Below are 21,350 nucleotides of genomic sequence, written 5' to 3'. Positions count from 1 at the left end.
CACTCGTCGTTAAGTTGTTTAGGTCACACTGAGCCGGTCCTCAGCTTGCTTCGCCTGGAAAAAATTGATCAGCTGAAAAGTTTCTAGAATATCTGAACAAAACGTCAAAGACAATATCCCAGTAATTTTAACAGAAAAAAATTAAAATAAATAAAAGTTAATAAATATTTAAGTACATACACGTATGTATTTACATATATATATTTTTTAGGTAAGTTTGGACTTGTGTATCTCTCTGCTTATATGTATGCGTGTGGTTGCTGGAACAAAATGCATCAATACGCTAGTTCTACTATTTTGCTTTAATAAATTGTGATTGCGGTAAATGCTGCCCAGTGGTCATTGACTTTCCTTCCTACGTTCAAGTTCATTCGTATTGTCAACTTCATCTTACAATGGCAACGGCGCCTGTGCAATTCTCTTTACAAATCCTGTTCGGAGGGCGTGTGATTGGTTTACGTCTGCTTGGTTTATTTGGGACCGGTTTTGTCTAGTGGGCCACATAATAAATGCAGAAAATCAATCAATCTCCTACATACCATTCGTATTGATATTGATCAAACACCGCATTTTCTGTGTGAAACCTTCATACATACATGTGCTCCCCTTGGTCACGTAACTGTAATAATTTTTCCACATTTTCTTTTGCGCGTGTACACACAAACACGCACACACACACACACGAGCACACGCGCTAAGCAGCCCAAACATGTGATTGTGTCCCTTTTCTATAATTTTATTGTCCTGTGTTTATCTGTGTATACGTGTATTTTGACATCCCATCTCGTCCGGCTGCGTAACACTAGCAACGCATACAGATTACATACTTACACATTTATATAAAGAACATCGCTAAACAAGAACAATAACAACGCAGACACAAAACAATTGAGGGCAAGTGGTTGGTTAGCTGCCACTGCTTATCTATCGTCGCCCCCGTCATTCCCTCATTCGCTTTCGTCATACGGCCTGCAAAATATTTGCCGGCGTTTGAATGCTTATTCGTAAAAGTTCGCTCGCGCCGCAAACATTTGCACACACACACACAGACACTGATACGAAACGACGGTCACAACAAAACGGCAAACTACGCAGTACGTTTTCACTATATAATAATAAAACGATATCCCGCCCCACTAAGTCTATATTCTGCCCGCCTTCGTGTTCGTTACATAATCTATGTAATTATAAATTTCGCGGTTGCCAAAAACAAAAATAATAAATAAAGTGCAACCGGCAAATTTTTACTGAGAGAGGGACAAAAAGAGATAGAGACAAAGAGTGTATGTGTGTGTGTAAGTCTGCCCGACTATTGGGTGTATATTGAGTGTGCTTTTATTTTTATATGAAATGAATTGTATTTATGTTATCATATAAATGCGTGAGTGTAGATTACGAAAGGGGTTTGCATATGTTTAGCGAATCGAAACCTACGACAATTGAGAGATAAGCAACTCATCGACATGCATGTGGGTGTGTATGTGTGTGCTGACTGCGTACGTCAGAATGCGGCTTCTATCGAAAATCAATTTTGCGTGTTATTGCATCAGCTTTAATTACCATTTCACTCTCTTTTTCTCTTTCGTTTCAGAACCCACTCGAACGTAGCAAAAACATCAGCAACAAACTTCTATTCGCGTTAAAACTTTAAAATTATTTAAAAAAAAGTGCAACAAGTGTTTGAAAGAGGAGATCTTTGTCGAATTACGCGTAACTTCGTAAAAGTGCTAGTGTCAGTGAGCGTGAGAGTGAGACAGTGCTAGTGAGAGTGAGTGCAAGCTTGAGGATCTGAAGCTATGTCCGCTTCTACTCGTAATAAACACTCAAAGATCCATGGTAATGAAAAGTTGGATATTTCCAATGATGAGTTTGACCGCATTCGTGACGCTTTAAAGAACGAAGAGTTTCGCAAGTTGTTCTTCGATTACGTGGACGAAATTCAGGATCCGGAGAATCGCAAGATCTACGAGGAGGAGATAACACAGCTGGAAAAGGAGCGTGGCGTTGATGTCACCTTTATACATCCCCAGCCGGGCTTTGTGATTAAAACATCAATTGATGGCGAGCTGAAATGTTTCATTAACATTGCAAGCTGCAAAGTTGTAGAACGCCCCAACAATGAGGTTTCAGTTAATTCCCAAACTGGCCAAAAGGGTCTCAGCTGGTCCATTCCATTGGCCCAGATACCGCCACGCGACGATCTCGATGCCAATAACAAGCTTTGTAAAGTCTATGATGTTGTCTTCCATCCGGATGCACTGCATTTAGCCAAGCGCAACGCGCAGTTCCGTCAATGCCTCATCGATACCGCTCTCGATGGCGTGGAGCGGGAATATCATGTAAATCTGGATCGTGCCAATCTCAAGTTTCCCAAGCTTGACTACAAGGGCATGGCGCGTCCCAGTGTGCTGCGTACTTTATCGAAAAATCCAACAGCCGAGGAGAAGGAACCGCATCCCTTAGAGCACATGTATCCAAAGAAGCCCGAAGCTGATGCCGGTCAGTCTAAGGTCTTGCCAATGAAGACAAAGGTGACGGCCGTGCCAAAATTTGCTGTGCCTAAATACTGCATCAAGCATAGCCATGACGTGGATATGGCTGAATATACAGATGAGCTGGATGCCAAGCTGCATGTGACAGTACCACGTGCTCTGGTCGTTGAGATCGAATTGCCGCTGCTTAGCTCCACGGCCGATTGTCATCTAGATGTGACGGAAAAGTCGGTCTATCTGCTCAGCGAGAAGCAAGGGGCCAAATACAAACTGAAGGTGGATTTACCCTACACTGTGAATGATAAGGCTGGCAATGCACGCTTCGACACGGATCACAGGTGTCTACGCATCACATTGCCCGTGGTGCGTTCCACGCCTCGTGAAGAGCGCAACTTGCACGATACCGTACGAAATCTCAGCCGCGAGGACAGCGGCGTCGAGCTCAACTCGAATGGCGAATCGCCAGTTGAGGATGAGGAACTTGTTGTCGAGCTAAGTGAGCACAATCAAGAAAATGATTCCAATGCATGTAAGTAGGTTATATACATACATATGTATACTAGATATATAGATCTGTTCTAAATTGCGTTGCTTCGCTTTGATTTGTTTATTTAGTCCCACCCACTGCCGTTGTTTCGCCTCGCTCATTCCTTAAGAGCAATCTGCACTATCTGCTGCCCGCCCAGTTTAATTGCAATATTTTGGACAATGTGATTGTCTTCGTGTTGCACGTGTCGAACGTGCAACCGGACTCGGTGCAGACCCTGCAGCAGGCACGCAGCCTGCACTTGCAATTTGCCTCCATGGGCACTGGCTATTATCCCACCCACTATGCGTTCCTAATGCAGCTGCCCGATGGGGTGCAGCCAGAGCTGCGTATCGATCAAGTCGAAGTTGATACTGGCGATGAGAATGTGGTATTGCGACTGACTATGAATGAGCACTGCATGTTGCTGCCTAGCTATCTGGCTGGAACCGATAGCAATGATCTCAAGGAATACCCTGTGTTTGGTCACCAAAATAACAATAATGAGAAAGAAACTGAGGTTGAGGTTGCTGAGATGGAGAAATGCGACCTAGTGTCGGAGAAATCACTACACATTAACATGGACCACAATGATGTGGAGCACGCACTGGAAGTAACAATTGAGCCGCAAGAGAATGAAGCTCCCTTAGACAGTCTAGAACTGCTGCATGAGCATCAGCAGGAGTTGCAACAGCTGCATCATCAGAAGAAACTGAACAAGAAGCAGCGTAAGCGCAACAAGAAGCAACGCTCGCTCTCCGAGTCGGCTTGCGAGGATCTGAAATTGGCTCAAGAGCATCATGAGCAAGTGCTGCAGCAACAGAAGGAGCAGCAACAGCAACAACAATTGAAATTGCAGCAACAGCAGCAGCAGGCAGAACTGCAATTGCAGGAACAACAGGAGCAAAAGGAGAAAGAGAATGAGGCTCAAGAGCAGCTGGAAGATGCGTCTTCAGATTGCTTTACGAGCGTCTCTCAGCCAATGGATACGCTCAAGCTGCCACATCGCAAGCAGCGCAGCTACTCAGAGTGCAACGAGAGCAGCCTTGGTAGCAGCTGCGTGCAACGTGGCATCTTGAAACGTTTCAGTCGCTACGGACCACATCCCTCTATCTCCGATAGCTGCTCATCCATTGATGATTGCTCCTCTACGTATTCGTGCTCAGTGGATGCGGCTGGCACTGGGTTCTCGCAATCGTTCGGCAGCATACCCGAGGAGCGAGGTGGCGATGAAGCAGGTCTGTCGGAGAGCTGCAAGAAGACTGTTAGATTTAATGATCACATCATGAAGCAAGTGTTCAGGTGCGTCTAAATATAAAATGCTTTCAATTGCGACCAATTTCCATCTAATTTGACAATTCGCGTCTCTATTTTTAGGCTTGATTCGAGCATACTGGGCCAACGCAAGAAGAATCAAAAGCGACGCGATTGTAAATTGCGCGCCCAACAGCGTCGCCTCAGCGAGGGCGACTCGGCCGATTACGTGGAGGTGGATTCAACACACGGCAACGGAGATCAGCCCGCCCACAAGGTAAACTTGTGATAGCAACTGATTGGCATCACCTTGTTAATTTGCCGATTTGAGGAGCTAATTGAATTAGTGCGGCAAACGCAAATATTGATTTTCATCTACAGCCAGGTCTAGTACATAGTGTTAAATTATCTATTGTTTGGTCAGGAATTCGGAATTCGGAATAAGTAGTCTTCTACGTGTGTAAGCTAGTTAAATATTTAACATAAATTGCAAATTAATTCGCAACTAAATGCGATAATTTAAAGTAAGCCGGGCATCAACCAGTTTGGTGCAGTCTTATTGCGATTCCAGTTAAATCAACCCAGCTCTATTAACTGAAGGTCAAAGTTCGGAATGATAAAGAAATATTTCAATTTACTTGCAAATCGTATGTGATTTAGGTAAATAGTTAATTGAGTGATGATGATGCTTGAGATTAGTTAGACATGATAACATCAATTGCTGAAAGTTGTTAAGCGTAAAGGGGGAATGCTAGTGAAAGCTGTAAAGTACTGATTAGAGAATAGATAGTATCTCCACTCATTGTCTCATTGAATAAATTTAATCCTATATTCGTATAATTAACTAACTCATGCTTCTTCTTCACCTTTCAGACTGCTGCCAATGCACAGTATTTCAAGCAAAACAACAATAATCATCCTCATGTCAAGGATAACAAGAAGCAGTCGCTGCACGACAGCGGCCTTGACTTGACCAACGGTTCCATTAACAACAAAAACAATCACAGCAACGAAAACGCAACTAAACGCAATGAGGCTGATGCCAAGAATACCATGATGTTTGAAATGGATGATGTTGATGAGGAGGCACAGGATGCTACGAATATATAAAGGAGCTGAGCTCAAGCCACTCTTGATCAGCGAACTGTGCATGTGTTATTTTTCGAGGCAGGTTTTCCATGGAATTTTTGAAGCTACATTTATTAAACTAATTATATACAGCAACAATATAAATGTACTATTATTATTACTATTTTTTTTTAACGAAAAGTTTTTGATTGTAAATTGTTTATCGGCAAACAGGCGCTCAATTTAATAACCATATACAATTGCAAATTGTTTAGGTACATATATTTATAATAATATTAATAATAATAATGAATTATAAATCAGGGCAAACAAGAAAATCAAAATGATAAAAGGAATATATAAATTCACCTACGTGTACATGGTTATATAAATGCATAAATATAATTGTTATTTAATTTGGTTAAAATGAAATTGGAAACAAATTGTTAAATTACAAAGTTCTCATAATACTATTTTTTAGATCATACAAACACACGCATTACCATCTGAATATATATATATATATATACAAGCACACACATACGTATATATGTATACAAATTTAATTAACAAGAAGTCTCTCATGAAAATTAGTTTAAACAAATGCAAATTACAAATGGCAACAAAACAATATCAATAGTTAACAATGCATATATGCAATACATACACACACACACACACACACACTTGCATTCATAGTGTATAAGCTATTTACATATACTATATACTGGCTGCCGATACTAAATGTACGAGTAGTTTTTAACTTTTTTAAACAGCCACAAGTTAAATATACAACAACAATATAAAACCTTGAGTGTATCTAAATCTTATTGGGGACGTAATGCTTACACTTTTATATAAGCATTTAAAAATTTTTAGATAGTATATTTCATTAATATCGAAACTCATTTGCGCCTAAGACATGACTTTATTCACGCTGCCCTTTAACATCAGCCAGTCTGTTAATTAGCAGCAGCTATTTAGCAGTAACAGCAGCTTGGCTTAGCAACGGCTTAACAGCTGTTAATGGCTGCTCCGTAAGTACGCAATGAAATTTGTGTTCAATTGTTTGCTGCCTTGCTGCAACTTCTGTTCGCCTGGTACTTTAGTCGAAATTTCGTTCGAATCGAGCGAACCAGCGGACGAACTGGTATTTTTGGGCCGTTAGAATTTGAAAGCGAAGTAAATGGCCATTATGCTCATTGAAGAACGATTTACATTAAAATTCTTTTTAAATAATTTATTTTCATGCATATTTATGTAAAATATAAATATAATACTATTTTTAGCAACAAAAACTTCAACAAAATATATACATACATATTTACACAGTTCACGTAAGCTAATTAAAACGCTCCTCCAGCTGTTTACGTATAAATGGCATCTGCTGCAGCTCTCGACGTTTCACTTCCAGCACATAGAGCACCGGACAATCTAGTGAGCCGCACTGCAGATCACCCAATCTGCCGCAACAGGCCTGGCATATCTGCTGCGTCAGCCTGTAGCCACGGTCCAGCTGCGCCAGCTTCGCCTGGAGCGTGACAATGCACTTGGTCGGCATGCGCGCACACTCCGCACAGATGCCCGCTTTGGTCTGCCGGCCGCACTCAATGATGCAGTTGGTCGTGGAGAAATATTGGGATATAGTGGATTTGGCATTGCCGCGATTCAAAAGCTCACCCGCCGCCGACTGGGCGGGCGTCATCAGCAGTTTGCGTGGCAAGTTGCTGAACCTGTGAAGGAATTGAATAGCATAAGATTGTGTTCCAAGAGTGCAGCTCATTCTATTACCAATCATTCACATCGGCTCCTATGAGCAGCAGGCAACGATTGAGTGGAGGTATAATGGCCTTGGTTATATAGTAAATCGCATTGATTTTGTAGCCCTCATTGGCCAGTATCTCGTGTGGGTGACGCACCAGGCGTATGAGCTGCACACCTGGCGGACCATTGATGATGCAGAAGGGCACACGCTCGCCACGACGTGGCACACGTCGGGGATCCTTTAGCATCCATTTGCTGTATGCGTAGACCGGGAGATATTCAGTAAATATATTTTATTTTTTTCTCTTTATCATTTTCTTACCGCGTCAGCTCCAGTGCCGGCACACAGGCTGTGGGCTTATAGCCATTCAGCCCACGAAATTCCTTGGCAAAGATCAAATCCTGCAGATTGGCTCGACCCGAGAGCAGCTTGGTGAATTGCCGGCACACGTACTGTTTGATTTGACTCACGTCCGCCGTTTCGAAGAGCAGCCGCAGCACCTTCTCCAGCATTTTGGCCACGGCTGGACAACCGTCTCGCCGCACCGTTTCAATGCCTTTCGCCTCGTAGACGGGCTGCTCTTGCTCTGGCGTCTCATACATGTAGCCCACATAGCGCTTCTTAGTCTGCAGCATGCACGGCTGATAGACCTTCTCCAGCTTCAGCTTAACTGGGTGGGGATTTATTTCGGTTACTGCTTCTGCGATTTCCTCGCCAATGCGAAAGGCTTCAGCGCGATTGCGTCCGGGCACGAGCACGAACATGGAATCCGTATCGCCATAGACAACACGCACGTTCCACTTCTCGTTCGTCTCCACCAATTTGATGGCACGCTCCAGAGTCTCTCGGCCTTTGGACACTACCGAATCGCCCACCTCGACGGCGGGCATGCGTCCACTGAAATTGGCCGCCGTATAGCCATAGGTGACATTTGCCATCAGCTTCAGGCCCAACTGCCGGGAGTGCAGCACACGCTGCAATGCGGAGCTGTCGCGATGCAGCTTCATCGATTGCTTCACCATGAGACGCGTATCCAGAATCTCGCTCAGCATGCGCGGCAAGATGCCCTCGCGCACCTCCCGCTTAACGAAGACCACGCCACATGGCGAAATGGTTACCAGATCCCGTTCGAGTAGCTGCTGCAGCAGCTGCCGTGAGACACGCAACATCGAGGCACCAAATTCGAACGGGGTGCTGCTGCCCAGATGCTCCACACGGCCCAGGCACGTCGAGAAACAATAGTTGTAGGCGATAATCATACTAGGATACAGACTCTGAAAGTCCAGCACAATGAGCGGATCAGCATAGAATCGAGACTCCGGCTCCATGATGAGTGCCAGATACTCGGGGGCACGCATGTGGGCGCGCTGCTGCACACTGGGCGAAAGCGGCACCAAATTCTTTGGCTTGGCAATTCTATAAATGAATATTGGAATTGATATTGACAATGCTTACAGGTAAATGCAATCTCGCACTTACCGCAACATCATGCTCTCCACCCGAAACTGCGAGCCACGGGAGAGCACCTCGTAGAACTGTATGCCAATCAATTTAGCCATCTCACTCGTGCGGCCCAGCAGATCCAGCTGGTCGAGCAGCGCCAAGGTGCCCCTCACCCGCTCCAAATAGTACTCGAGCACAATCCAGCGGGTGCAGGGCGAAGCATACCAGTCGCTCAGGGCACGCGGACTGTGCCAGGGACAACGCTTGTGCAGGATGTGATACATCACGTTCTCAAAGCTGTACGAGGTGAGCGCAATCTCGGAGCGCATTAGACGCCAAACATCTAAGAGAATCCGACCACAGAGCTTCATCTCCACATCGAGATCTGTAAACGATTCACGATCTTCGTCCACAAAGTCTCGCACCTTCTGCGTGGGCACACGCGACAGCAGTGGCGCAATGTTGAAGCACAAATGCTTGGCACGCTCAATCACATAGCCCCAGGAGCTCATTTCGATCTCGTAGCCGGCATAGATGTCCGCATCCCAGCGTGTGCAAAGCGCCAGCAGCGCTTCAAATGCCTGTGCCTCGCTCTGCACCACCTGCAGCTCAATGTCCGCATCCAGGCCATGATGACGTCCCTCACTTAAGATGTCCTGACTATCGCTGACAATAATATAGCCGCACGCTTTGCTCGGCAGCGACTGTGACTGCTCCGGCAAACTGTGTTCGATGGCGTAGAATAGGCAGCGTATCTCATCATGCAACGGATCCGGCAGCAGCTCGCCACGCGTCGGCACAAACAGCTCCAGTGTCATGGTGGTCAAATAGTTGCACTATGGAAACATAGATCAAATATCAACAATAGCTCAAACAGGATGAGCTCACATCGATTCACCCACCTCTATGTCCGCTTTGGCTTGTTGCAGGTTCTCCAGATTTACCTTGAAGCCAAAGGTATTGTCCAGCGTGGCATTGGTGAGTCCGAAGCTCAGCTCATGGCTATTGCGTCCGCTGCTGATGCTTCTGACGAAGGAGCTGCGCTCCAGTGCCTCCAGGGCAGCATTGCTGCTCACGCTTTTCTCGCTCGACTGACTGCTGCTCGGCTGCTCCTCCTGTGCGGCTTCAAACTGGAGTTTTGTGGCACGCTTGGAGCGCATCTTGCTGCTTAGTGGCGTGCCCTTGGCTTGGGACTTGGCTGCGCCACTGTGCTGTGGCGTCTGTGACATGGGCGTCAGCGTTAGCCCACTGCAATTTAGGTCGCCATCCTCATCGCCACTGGCTCCACCCTCAGCATCAACTTCATTAAGCATCATGGTTATTTTCTGACGCTTGATTTTGATGGGGCTGTCCACATCATTGCCCGCAGGCCGCAGTTCCTCCTTCTCGCCTTGGCGCTGCTTGTGCAGCTCCCTTGCCTTCAGCCACAGCTTGGCATCCTGCCTGCTGGGCGGACTCATTGCGGGCTCCATGACCAGCCGCTGTTCGCTGCTAAAGTACTCCCGCACCTGCTGCTCATTGCGATAGCGCTGCAATATAGCCGGTCCTCCAATCGACACCAACTGCCTCCGTCGCCAGGCAGCCAGACCTTGATTGCTATGCAGAACGCTGCTTTCAAAGGGCTCCAGATCATTGAGCTTGTTGCCCGGTATGCGCAACACCAAAAAGCCCACCTCGGTCATTTTGCTGACATCCGCAGGATTGCTATAGAAGGGTTGCTGGAACACATACTCGGGTATATCCAATTTGCGGCAGCTGTGCAACACCTCCTCATAGCTGGGCGGCAGCTCCAAGGGAGCTATCACAAATGCGTTGGGATCTGCCGAGTTTGTTGAAGTCGTATGAGCATTGGCCTCCAGCTTAATTTGTGCCGACGGCTGGGGACTGTCTATGTCGTCGCTGAATACGGATGGGCTGTTTATGATGAACGAGTGCTCATAGAAACTTTTCATCAGCTCTGGCGTATTGTTATCTAGACTTCGTGGACTACACTGTGGCGTGTCAACATCTTCGTTTGCAGTTTCATCTGCTGCGCCAACTTTTAAAGATTGTTTAGGAGTCAAAGGTGTTGACAATTGACTTAATGGATTCACAGATCTCACTGGCATTAGACTTGTCAAGATTTGACTTTTAGCACTTGTGCCGGAAGCTCGACTGCTACAGCTCTCTGGCATTGGAGTTGCTATAGCTTGACTCCTTGGATTCTCTGGCATTGGAGTTTCCGCAGTTTGACTTCTTGGCACAGTTCGACCCAGTGGAGTCTCTCGAACTGGACTAGTCTTAGTTTGACTCCTTAAATTCTGTCGTACAGAGCTTGATGCAGCTCGACTCTTAGAGCTCCCTGACATGGGAGTTGCTGTAGCTTCACTCCTGGCACCCTCTGGCATTGGACTTGCTACAGTTCGACTCAGTGGAGTTTCTCGGACTCGAGTTGAACTGGATGCAGTTCGACTCCTAGAGCTCTCTCGCTCTAGACTTGCTGTAGCTCGACTCCTAGAGCTATTTGGCATTGGACTTGATGCCTTTTGATTCTGTGGCATGGAACTTGATGCAGCTCGACTCCTAGATCTCTCTGGCGTTGGACTTGTAGCTTGACTCTTTGCATTCGCTGGCATTGCACTTGTTGCATTTCGACACAGTGGAGTCTCTGCAACTGGACTGGCTACATTTTGAGCCATTGGACTTTCTGGACTTTTACTCCTTCCACTCTCTGGTGTGTCTGATGACTGACATTGTGCTATTTTACTCAGCGGTGTCGCTCGTTTGGCCAGCAATGATTCGCGAAAACTCCTTCGTAATCGTCTTAGATTGGGTCTGGCCACAGATCTGTCGCTCTCTGTATCAGATACAATTGCCTCATCATCGCTAGTTGCAGCAGGAGAGTCTGCAACCGGGCTAATCTTTTCCAAATTGATCTTTGCCTTAGGAGCCGGGTGATCCTCTTCAGCTTGTTTAGCTTGCTTGCGTTTACTGCGACGTGGCTGCTTCTGCTCCATTAGTGACTCCTCTGTTGCAAAGACTTCAGAAATGCGTGTATTTTTCTGGCGCGGCGTCAGATAGCAAGCAACGTGCGTTTTGTCCAAATTACGCGTGCTGCGGCGCGTGCTGCGACGTGGAGGAGTGCTAAGTATATATAAAACTATATATATATATAAAGGAACTTTAAAGAGAAGACTAACTTAACATACGAATCATCCCGTAGAGCTTCCAGTTCTGCGAAAGAGTCTGTGGAAATGGTCTTACGGCGCAGCTCGGACATGGCTACCTTCTTGCGCAGCGATACAGCTGGACTATATGTGAAGAATATGGAATTATCAGTAGGGTTTAAATATTCTTGATATGTGATTATACCTCTGAACGTTCGTCTCAAGCTGCTGGCTCAGACGCTTCTTGATGGCATTGCTCGCTGGCACTGGCAGAACAGCTGCTGCCTCCTGCTCCTGTTCTGCAAGTGAATAAGAGTTTTAGAATGAGGGAGTATTAATCTTTAAGATGCCCACACCTACTCTGTGCAGATCTGCTCGTTATAGTCAAAGGTAACGGTGCATATTTCTTGGCCGCACTAGACCTGGGCGTGCGTGGCTGCTGCCTGCTTATGCGACCTTTGGGCGTGGTCGGTGTGCGTGGTGGAGTCCGTTGTTGTGTCCCTCTCTTGCCCTTAGTGGGCGTGCGCTGCAGCTGATCGTCGGCCCCATCGATTTGCGGCATTTCACGCTCCTGACTGGTCGCTGGGCCAGGCACACTCTGACTCTGGCTGAGCTTGAGCAGCAACTCATCGATGTCATCCAAAGCGACGGAAAAGTCATGCGCATTGCCAGCTGCGTTGTCTTCATCCGAGTTGTCGCTCTCGTCTTCGGACAACGGCTGCTGTGTGGCCGCTGCAGCTGTTTGTTTGTCCAACTGCTCAGGTGTTAGCTCGACTGAAAAATCAGTTAGAAATCAATGAAATTAATTATCAAACTTAATTTGTATACGGTTTTACACTTCTTATGCTGCTGCGACAGCTGCGCTAGTGAGCTGTCCAAATCAATGTGTGATTCATTTGCATTCTCTTCCTCCAGCTGCTGCAGCACTTCAAGCAACTCCAAATCCTCTTCGCGCACTGAAATTAGATTCCAATTATTTATTTTATATATTGCTATCAATTTTATATAAGCTTACATGTAGCATCATGTGGCACTGGACCATTGGCTTGTTGCTGCAGTTCCTCATCCACTAACGTATCATCCAGAAAGGCAGCATCATCCTCATTCTGAACGTCCTGGCCTGGACTGTGCACACTGCCGCTGCCCGATAGATGATTTTGTATAGTTGAAGCATTGATCAACTGCTCCTGGGCATCCTGGCTGCATTCCTCTGGATAAACGGCATTGACCAAAAGCTTCTGCAAATTAAATTGACGACGCTGCTCCTTGGCGCTGGTTTGTAGCGTGATATTTATATTGCTGATCTGTGTTTGATCGGCCAGAGTTTGCTCGCCGCTAACTGTTTGGTCCAAGGACAGCAGCTTGCTCTCCAGAGCAGCACGATAGAAATGATGGCTCTCTGCTATTTCCACATTCGGACGCTCCTGCGTGGGCGGCACTTGCAGCACAGGCAGCTGCAAATGAAGCAAATTTATAAGTAAATTTTTAGAGAGATTGGCATGAGTGTAATTCCAACAGGTACCGCATTTAGTTTCTGGCTATCTCCTCCGTAGCTCTCAGCCAGCTTTTGTCTGCGCACGTGCTCATCGTGCCAGATGGCCTCAATGCCGGGATTTGTGTGCGTTGAATTCGTTTTGGTAACCAACTGAAAACGATTCAGTATAAAGTTTGAGCTGATGTCTACTTCTAAAGCACTGCAGGCGACTTTCTTAACAGAACTGGGATCCAGGAGCTGCTGGGGCTTCACATTCGCATAGGCCACAACTGCAAGGAAAGCGAAAAGGAGTTAGAATTCTGGCTAAATGGATTATTTATAATCTTATACCATCTTCCTCAGTTTGCCGACGAAATTTGACAACCTCGAGCGGCACATGCAAGTAGCTCATGCCATACAAATTATAATCGATCATGAATTGTAGAATGTAGGGTACATGCGATTCGTGTGGATTAAAATTTCGGTTCAATATTGCGCCGCTTTGCAATAAATTAGCAGCGCGTCTCACAAAACGGGGATTGAACATGAAAATCTTGAAAAACTGATGCTCCGTGCGATGATAGCCATAGAAGGGACTACAATAAAGTAGAAGAAATATTATTTACAAAAAAAAAAAAATTATATTATATAAATAACTCACATTCCCTTAACCAATTGTATTTTAAAAACATGCTGCGCATTGGAGCTGCCCTGTCCCAGCGATATATTGATGGCCTTGTCCAAATGCATCGCTATTTGCAATATGCCCCGTTCCACAGTTTCAAAGTCCCGCTTATCGTAGGGTATGTAAAAGTAGGGAAAGACACCATGCACATGCATGCAGCATTTCTGGCCATTGGCATTCGCGCCAAATATGCGCACAATGGGCACCTATCAAAGAAGAATATATATATATATATATATACACATTATTAATGCCATAATTGAAGAAACAGATAAACTTCTTACGCGTTTAATTTCCTTGCCGCGCAGCTCCGAGTAACACGGATCGAGACCAAACACCGGCTTTTCCATATAAAAATCGGCAATCACCAGCCGCACCGAATAAATGCCGTCTATGTCCGACATTTTCTATTCGTCCTTTAGCATATATACCGGCGAAAATCATTAAAAATTACAGCAGCTCAATTTAAACCAACTTGTTTACTCTTAGTGCTGAGGAATGCCAGGGCTGGAATAACTTTGTACGGCAACATTGTGAAATTCATTAACAGCTCTTGTACAACAGAGAGATTGGCGCCAAATAATGATGTGTGCCAGGGCTACGTAAATCATAATCTGGCAACGCTGCCAAGACGAACTCGTAATTCGATACTTAACGAAACTTGCTTAACGAATATTAAGCGCTTGACGCTATTGAGTAATTAACGAAACTTTAGTCGTTACAATAACACAATTTGAATTCAAGCTCCAATATCTATTTTATAGTGATGACGTAGTAAGCTTAAGCAACGCAATATTTTTAGAAATGAAGACGACCAATACTTAAGCTCTATCAAACTAAGTCACATTATTACGACTAGCGGCTTTGCATTACATTTAATGAGCACACACTTGGGCCACAGTCAATAAACCCTTACACAATGACCTTGTGTAAGATATTGACCATCCATTGTTATCTGTCATCCAATAATAATTCAAGTGAAAGTGTCACCTAAAAGTCCCCCTGTACGTGACCGTGTGTATACTTAAGAGGGCTACAGAGGTAAAACTACCCAATGGGAATCCCAAGAGAATTCCGAAACAGAGCACAGCTCTCCGAAAGACAAAGGCAATGCGTGGCTGTATATAAACTGGTTGCACAATCAGTTGAGCCAAATCAGTCGAACTGAACAGCCTAAGTAGCCAACAACATTTACAATGAAGTCTATCGTGTGCTTAACTTTGCTCGTTGTCGTGACTCTGGCAATAGCTCAACCTTTGGTCAAGGAGACAGTTGATATAAAGGAGGATGTCGTTAGCCCAGCTGCGTTAGAGGAGGTGCAGCCTGCAGCACCCGTTACCCATCAACGTTATAAGCGTGCCACCTGCGATCTGCTCAGCTTCTTGAATGTGAACAATTCAGCCTGCGCTGTTCACTGCTTAGCCAAGCGCTTCAAGGGCGGCTACTGCAATAGCAAAGCTGTTTGCGTTTGTCGTCATTGAATTGTACAACTTTTCCCCCACTTTTCCCAAATAAATGATTTATCAATAAATTAAATGAGCATGCTCTCATATAGTAGTATTAACTTCTATTTAACTCATTTACATTGATTAGTTTTCAACTGCGATATTTTATACAAATATTTATCTACGTTTATCTACAGATTCTTTTCATTTATAATAATTTATTTAGTTTCCCTTAAATAATTTCAATAACTACATTTAACTGTAAATTCTATTCATTTTGTTACGTTTTGTAATAAATAATTTCTCTTATAGAATTTTAATCCACCGTCACATATATAATAAGTAAGAACGGCTACTGCCGACTGCAGAATACTCCTTCACTGTCAAAACGTAACCAGCTCAATTATCTGGCTATGCCCGTTCCTAGTCAAACTAACTGTAATAGTATAGAAGATAAAGGTTCTTTCGATTCGACACAGTCCGGTAGCTGTACATATAATCGCATTCCCGTAAATAATTGTAATTTTACAGACATTTTTTTTAAATTTCCTTACTGTATATAAGTATACATACGCTTAGATTGAAATTGACTTTTTTCCGAAAGTAGAGCGAATTCAGTTGTTATTTTTTGCAAGTAAGTGAGACAGACGTGTTCTAACCGTTCTTTATTAAAATCTCTATTTTGCACAAAATAAACATACGATCATTTCACGGGATTGCGACGATAAGTTCAAATATTTACCACAACATTTCATTTTCCAATTCGCCAGACCTGTAGAACACCTGTTCAAATTGTCTTTGCGATATTTGAAGCATCGTAGCTACGTGGCGGCCTAAGGTGCTAACAACAATTACAATGAAGAATATCGCGTGTCTGATTTTGCTAGTCGCTTTGGCTATGGCAACAGCTCAAACTGAGGTCACGGATATTGGGAATACTACTACTACTACTACTACTACTACTGCAGCAGCTCTTTTGGAGGAGACAAGACGTGGCAGAAAATTCCGAGAGACTTGCACCCGGAACGGCACCAAATTTGTGAAGAACCAAGCCTGCCTAGCTTACTGCATAATGAATGGCTATAGATCCGGACATTGTAACAAAAAGGATTGCATCTGTAGCAAAAAAGGAAGAAAATTGTAAATAATAGAGGAAATTGTAAAATTTGTAAATAAAATTAAAGACCGCTCTCGTACTTATATAAGTTGTTCCATCTATTTTTATATAATTTCAGCTCAATTCCGTAAGAAAAAAAAGAAGAAAGGCTCTAGTCGAGACTGCTCGACTAGGGGATACCCTGAACCCTTCGCATAAACACATTATTATTATTATTATTATTATTATTATTATTATTATTATTATTTCTTGCCATAAAAAAAATAAAATTTAAAATATCAAGTTAAACCGCAAAATGCATTTTCCGATTTGTTACACTCGTGGAGCTGGCGTTCAAATTGGATTTGTGATATTTATGTATGTATGTGTATGTATATAAAACCGGCGCACAGTCACTTGAGAATTGAGGTAAGGTAAAGTTAAAGCAAATAGCAACATCTACAATGAAGTCCGTCCTGTGTCTGGTTTTGCTTGCTCTCATGGCTCTGGCAATGGCTCAAACCGATGGTGACCAGTCCAACAACCGACGATCCCTCTGCAAGGGGGGGAATGCGATCTGCAATGCCTACTGCAGGTCAAACAAGTATAGGGGCGGAAAATGCCAGGGAAATTTTTGCGTTTGCTATGAATGAAATGCTTAGTTGTAAAATTATGACAAATTTCAAGATTTTTTAATAAATTCAATGAACATACTTGTGTATAGTTGATATACTTTATAGTGTATATATATACATTTTTTACATTTATGTATTGCTTAACTGTAAAAAGAGCAAAACAACAAACATTTGTGAAATGGCCATAGGTGTCTAAATTATTGTTGTTATATATTATATATATCGGTAGCTCAGTCGATTTCTTTCTTATCGATAATACTGATAGAGCTACGCACCAGCGATTTTTTTTCACAGTCGATAGTGACACCATCGATAGTACTATCGAAGATTTGAAATAATTAAAATTTAAAGTCTGCATTTACAGAAATGTTTCTGACTTAATTTACATTTATAGCTAATATATATGGGAAGAAAAACATAAAAACATAAGCAATATGTGAAGCAACTAAATATCGAAAATTAAAAATTTTGCATTCAATTTTTACTTTCTTCATATTCAGCATCATTACATTATCTTGGGACTAATTCCGCAAGAAGTAAATCCATATACATGAATACATCCTTATATTGTCCTATCATTGTTATTGTACTCATGATGGCCTGACCTCCACACTGCCTATTTTTGTATCAAAACAATAGAAAACCGGGACAATTTTGTGTCGGGTCGGGACATCGGGACATTACCTCTAAAAGCGGGATATGTACCGGAATTCCAGGATGGATGGTCAACCTACCTACCACGCCCCTTTCAATATAAAAAAAAAAATCACGTACACGTGCCGTGGACCATACACAAATTTAATTTGCTATCATCAGATTATGAAAGCTTGATATACATAGATAATCCATCTACAACACTACCACTACAAATAGGAGTCTTCTGGCATACCGGAAAATATGTTATCAGATTTGCCACACCCGTTGAGCATGCGTTCAAATTGGATTTGGGATATTTAAAATGTTACGGCTACGTGGAATCTGCACAAGGCAACGCCGGGGTGTATAAAAACCCGACGCACCAGTCCGTTGAGGCAAGAGAAGAGTTAACAGTTAACCAGCTAACAACATCTACAATGAAGTCCATTCTTTGTCTGATTTTACTGGCTCTCCTGGCTATGGCAAGGGCTCAATCTGAGGTCGAGGAGCCTGAGCCTTCTTCGCAGGAGGTGCAGGACAAACGGCTTTCATCACATTCTGTCTGCAAGTGGTTTGATTTCCCACTTAATAAGCAAAGAGCTTGCGTTGCTTACTGCGTATTACATGGATATTGGACCGGACATTGCGATTTCTGGAATGTTTGCCGTTGTGTTCGCAGATATCTTAAATAACAAACTTTCGTAATGCATTTAAAGAATTTTAGTTAATTTTAAATGAAACTGTTCAGGCGATCCCGAAATGGCCTGACCTAACAAATAAAGCAAATTTGGAACATCTATTTTCTATGTTTCTCCACATAATCGCCTTTTGACTCTATACCATTTTCCAATGGATATCCTATGGATGCCCTTTCAGTCCGCTCACTGTGATCAATTGAATTGTGAATTGAATTCATGTATCAAACCAATTTATGAATCATCGCCAAATCCTCTATAGAAATATCTGAATTTTTCCTATCTTCAACTTCAAATTTTCGATCAAGAGACGACGTAGAGCTCTTAGTGAAATGCTTGTAATTTTGCCCAGGTCCTATACCAGGTTTTATACCGTCTAGGCTGTTTGTCATCATGAATCTGTTGATCTGAAATAGCAGACTCTCCCAGAGTCCGTCCGTATGATTGTCGAGATCTCGTAAACTACTAATGCTACAACCATGAAATTTTAAAAATGATTTCTATCACTTAATCCATTTAGTTTTTAAATATAAAGGATAAAGTTTCTTCCGATGTAGTTATTAAAAATTATATAAAAGAAACAACAAAATTATATAATGAAACGAAAAGAATTTGTATTTAAATGTAGTTAAATATGTATGAAAGCATGCTCATTCAACTTATGGTTTAATCATTTATTTTTACAAGTTTGGGAAAAGTTGTACAATTCAACGAACAAAGACGAAAAAATTCTCTCAAATTTATATTTTTATTTTGTCGGGCACTTTTGGGATCGCCCGAGAATGTTCATTTGAAATTATTGAACAATCTTTAAATACAGTTCGATTATTTTTTGACTCGAACACAACGGCAAATGCCATGGACATCGCAATATCCGCTGTGAAAACCATAGGCTCTGCAGAAAGCACGGCAGGATCTGTGCTTATTAACCAAGACTGTAAACCAACTGCAGATCCTACGGGACGTATTAACTGGGTCTTGCACTTCCTCCAAATTTTCCTCAGAAGCCTTATCCACAGGATCCCTGGTCCCGGCACCGTCGTCAGTTTGAGCCATTGCCATAGCCATGAGACCAAGTAAAAACAGACACAGGATGATCTTCATTGTAAATGTTTTTAGCTGCTTAGACTGCAATGTTGAACTGATTTCAGCTGGCTGTGCACCGGGCTTATATAGATCCACGCATTCAAGAAGATCGATCCCGTTAAATATCCCAAATCCAATTTGAACGCCAGCTCGACGGGTGTAACAAATCGGAAAATGCATTTTTCGGTTAGACTTGATATTTGAAGTGGTAGATAGTTGATTAAGATCCCACAGATATCACAGATATACGACTATACACATCTACACCTACCGAACCGTGTCAAATCGGCAGAAACTTGATTAGTTATAACTAAAAAGGTAATGGAATAATTTTAAATATTTCACGTAAATCCAGATTCTTTTCATTTCGTTACGTTTGGTATTATATAATTTCGCTTATAGAATTTTAATTTCGTACGGGAACGCCGTAAATCTGCCTCCCAATACTTAACTGTAAAACATTCTCCACGGCCACGGCCATGGCCACGACACAATAGGCGTAGATATGTATATTCGCCACATCTTTTTGATCCATATCGAAGATCCCAATCCGTATCCTGTCCTTGTCTTGTATGACCCGTGCATTTGTTATTGCAGAAATTGTAAAACTATGAAAAGTTTCAAGATTTGTTCAATAAATGAAATCAACATACTTGCTTGCAGTATATATGTATATAAGTTTATTTATTGCTTTATCGAGCCGCAAACAACAAAAACACCAAAAATTTCAATTGATGATTCAGCTGTTTTTATATCTTTGTTGGCTCCGCTCTTTAAAAATCTTTAAAAAAATTAAATAAATAAACGCAAAATTGATTAGTTTTAGCTAACAAACACTTGTGAAATGGCGATTGGTGCAAAAATTCTTTCATTTTCTTTTGTTTGCTTAATTTTATAAAAATTGGTAACATGCATTTTGTTAATTCATTTAACTACAGTTTCACTTCGTTTCATTTCGTGACGTGTTCATTTCCATAAGTTGAAGTATAAAATGTTGTTAATCAACCGACATATGTATAATTATTCGATTTAATTGTTATACATACATATGCATATATTTATAGTTCCTTTTTTTATTTTATATACTAAGTTAACTTGGTTAGAATTAGTTAATGTATATTTGATGTATGCAATAAACATATCCATATTAAATATTATGATTGAGAAAAAATCTGTTAAATATATATATTATTATATTTTGTTGCGCTTTAAATTATTTATTTTTTTTTTTTTTCATATAATTTGTTTATAATTGATTTTTTTTAAGGATATAATTTTTTTTTGTATGCATTTCGTAATCATTTATATTTCTGGAGTCTTCAAATTTGCGTTTTATATAAAGTTAATCGATACAAAGATTTTGTAATTTACAGATTTAGGATACCACGCCCCTTTCTCCCCCTATTTGTAAAAAACGCATTTCAAGTACTAGAGACTTGGGCTTTGTAATATACACACATATTCACCATATGATTACGCATTAAAAGTTTCATTTAGATCGTACGTCTACAAATTATTCAACAAATAAATTCTCATAATATTGTCCACACTACAGCGCAGTCCAAGCGCAGTCGCTGCTTACTGCGCAGTTAGCAGAGCGCAGGCTTATGCGTGCGAGTGGATGCATGTGTATGTGTGCATAAAAGATGTGCAGAATGATTAGAATATCAGCTTGGAGGGTTCAGGGTATCTCCTAGTCGAGCAGTCTCGACTGGAGCTTTCTTACTTGTTTTCTTTGCATTTATTTATTATTTTCATTATGTAATTTTTGAAGTTATTTAAAATTGTTTGCTTGAATTTCATATAAAACAATTTGTAAATTAAAAAAAAATTTGTTTTTAATATGTATATAACTACTCTTTCACTGAATATATTTTAATGCTTTTTCAACATATAATTTTTGT

General features: G+C 42.3%; 2 protein-coding genes, 1 long non-coding RNA gene and 1 pseudogene across 7 annotated transcripts; 2 read left to right on the top strand and 2 right to left on the bottom strand.

Annotated features, from left to right (window-relative positions):
• Nucleotides 1–2: 2 nt before the first annotated feature.
• Nucleotides 3–6,148, top strand: Nop17l (PIH1 domain-containing protein Nop17-like). 4 transcript variants are annotated; one of them, XM_018010091.2, is made up of 5 exons: nt 3–211; nt 1,592–3,021; nt 3,108–4,320; nt 4,396–4,549; nt 5,146–6,148. In XM_018010091.2, exons 2-5 carry the CDS (start codon nt 1,797–1,799, stop codon nt 5,380–5,382), a joined length of 2,829 nt encoding a protein of 942 aa, XP_017865580.1. In that variant the 5' UTR covers nt 3–211; nt 1,592–1,796; the 3' UTR covers nt 5,383–6,148. The 4 variants fall into 4 exon arrangements, with proteins under 4 accessions (XP_017865580.1, XP_089327348.1, XP_089327350.1 ...); XM_089471222.1 differs by lacking the exon at nt 3–211 and adding an exon at nt 935–1,094; XM_089471224.1 differs by lacking the exon at nt 3–211 and adding an exon at nt 1,151–1,295.
• A 417-nt stretch (nt 6,149–6,565) lies between these two features.
• On the bottom strand, nt 6,566–14,385 carry PolZ1 (DNA polymerase zeta catalytic subunit). Of its 2 annotated transcripts, none has more exons than XM_089471221.1 (14): nt 14,138–14,385; nt 13,830–14,059; nt 13,520–13,764; nt 13,217–13,458; nt 12,710–13,148; nt 12,531–12,650; nt 12,055–12,468; nt 11,900–11,993; nt 11,728–11,838; nt 9,451–11,671; nt 8,585–9,384; nt 7,427–8,521; nt 7,132–7,359; nt 6,566–7,073 (listed from the first exon to the last, which is right to left on the bottom strand). In XM_089471221.1, the coding sequence occupies exons 1-14, from the start codon at nt 14,255–14,257 to the stop codon at nt 6,683–6,685; spliced, it is 6,750 nt and encodes a 2,249-aa protein (XP_089327347.1). In that variant the 5' UTR covers nt 14,258–14,385; the 3' UTR covers nt 6,566–6,682. The 2 variants fall into 2 exon arrangements, with proteins under 2 accessions (XP_089327347.1, XP_017865574.1); XM_018010085.2 differs by having other exon boundaries at nt 11,737–11,838.
• A 598-nt stretch (nt 14,386–14,983) lies between these two features.
• LOC108615553 (phormicin pseudogene) lies at nt 14,984–15,417 on the top strand (annotated as a pseudogene).
• Nucleotides 15,418–19,089: 3,672 nt separating this feature from the next.
• On the bottom strand, nt 19,090–20,658 carry LOC149268381 (uncharacterized). Its single transcript, XR_016270611.1, has 2 exons — nt 20,100–20,658; nt 19,090–20,054 (listed from the first exon to the last, which is right to left on the bottom strand). It is a non-coding gene; the product is annotated as an uncharacterized LOC149268381 (long non-coding RNA).
• Nucleotides 20,659–21,350: the final 692 nt, after the last annotated feature.

The sequence above is a fragment of the Drosophila arizonae genome, chromosome 5, assembly GCF_054131065.1.
Source record: "Drosophila arizonae isolate 15081-1271.41 chromosome 5, UAZ_ARI_1.0, whole genome shotgun sequence".
NCBI classification, from domain to species: Eukaryota; Metazoa; Arthropoda; class Insecta; order Diptera; family Drosophilidae; genus Drosophila; species Drosophila arizonae.
The sequence above is the reverse complement of the archived record's forward strand: the minus strand, read 5'-3'. Positions and strand labels throughout refer to the sequence as shown.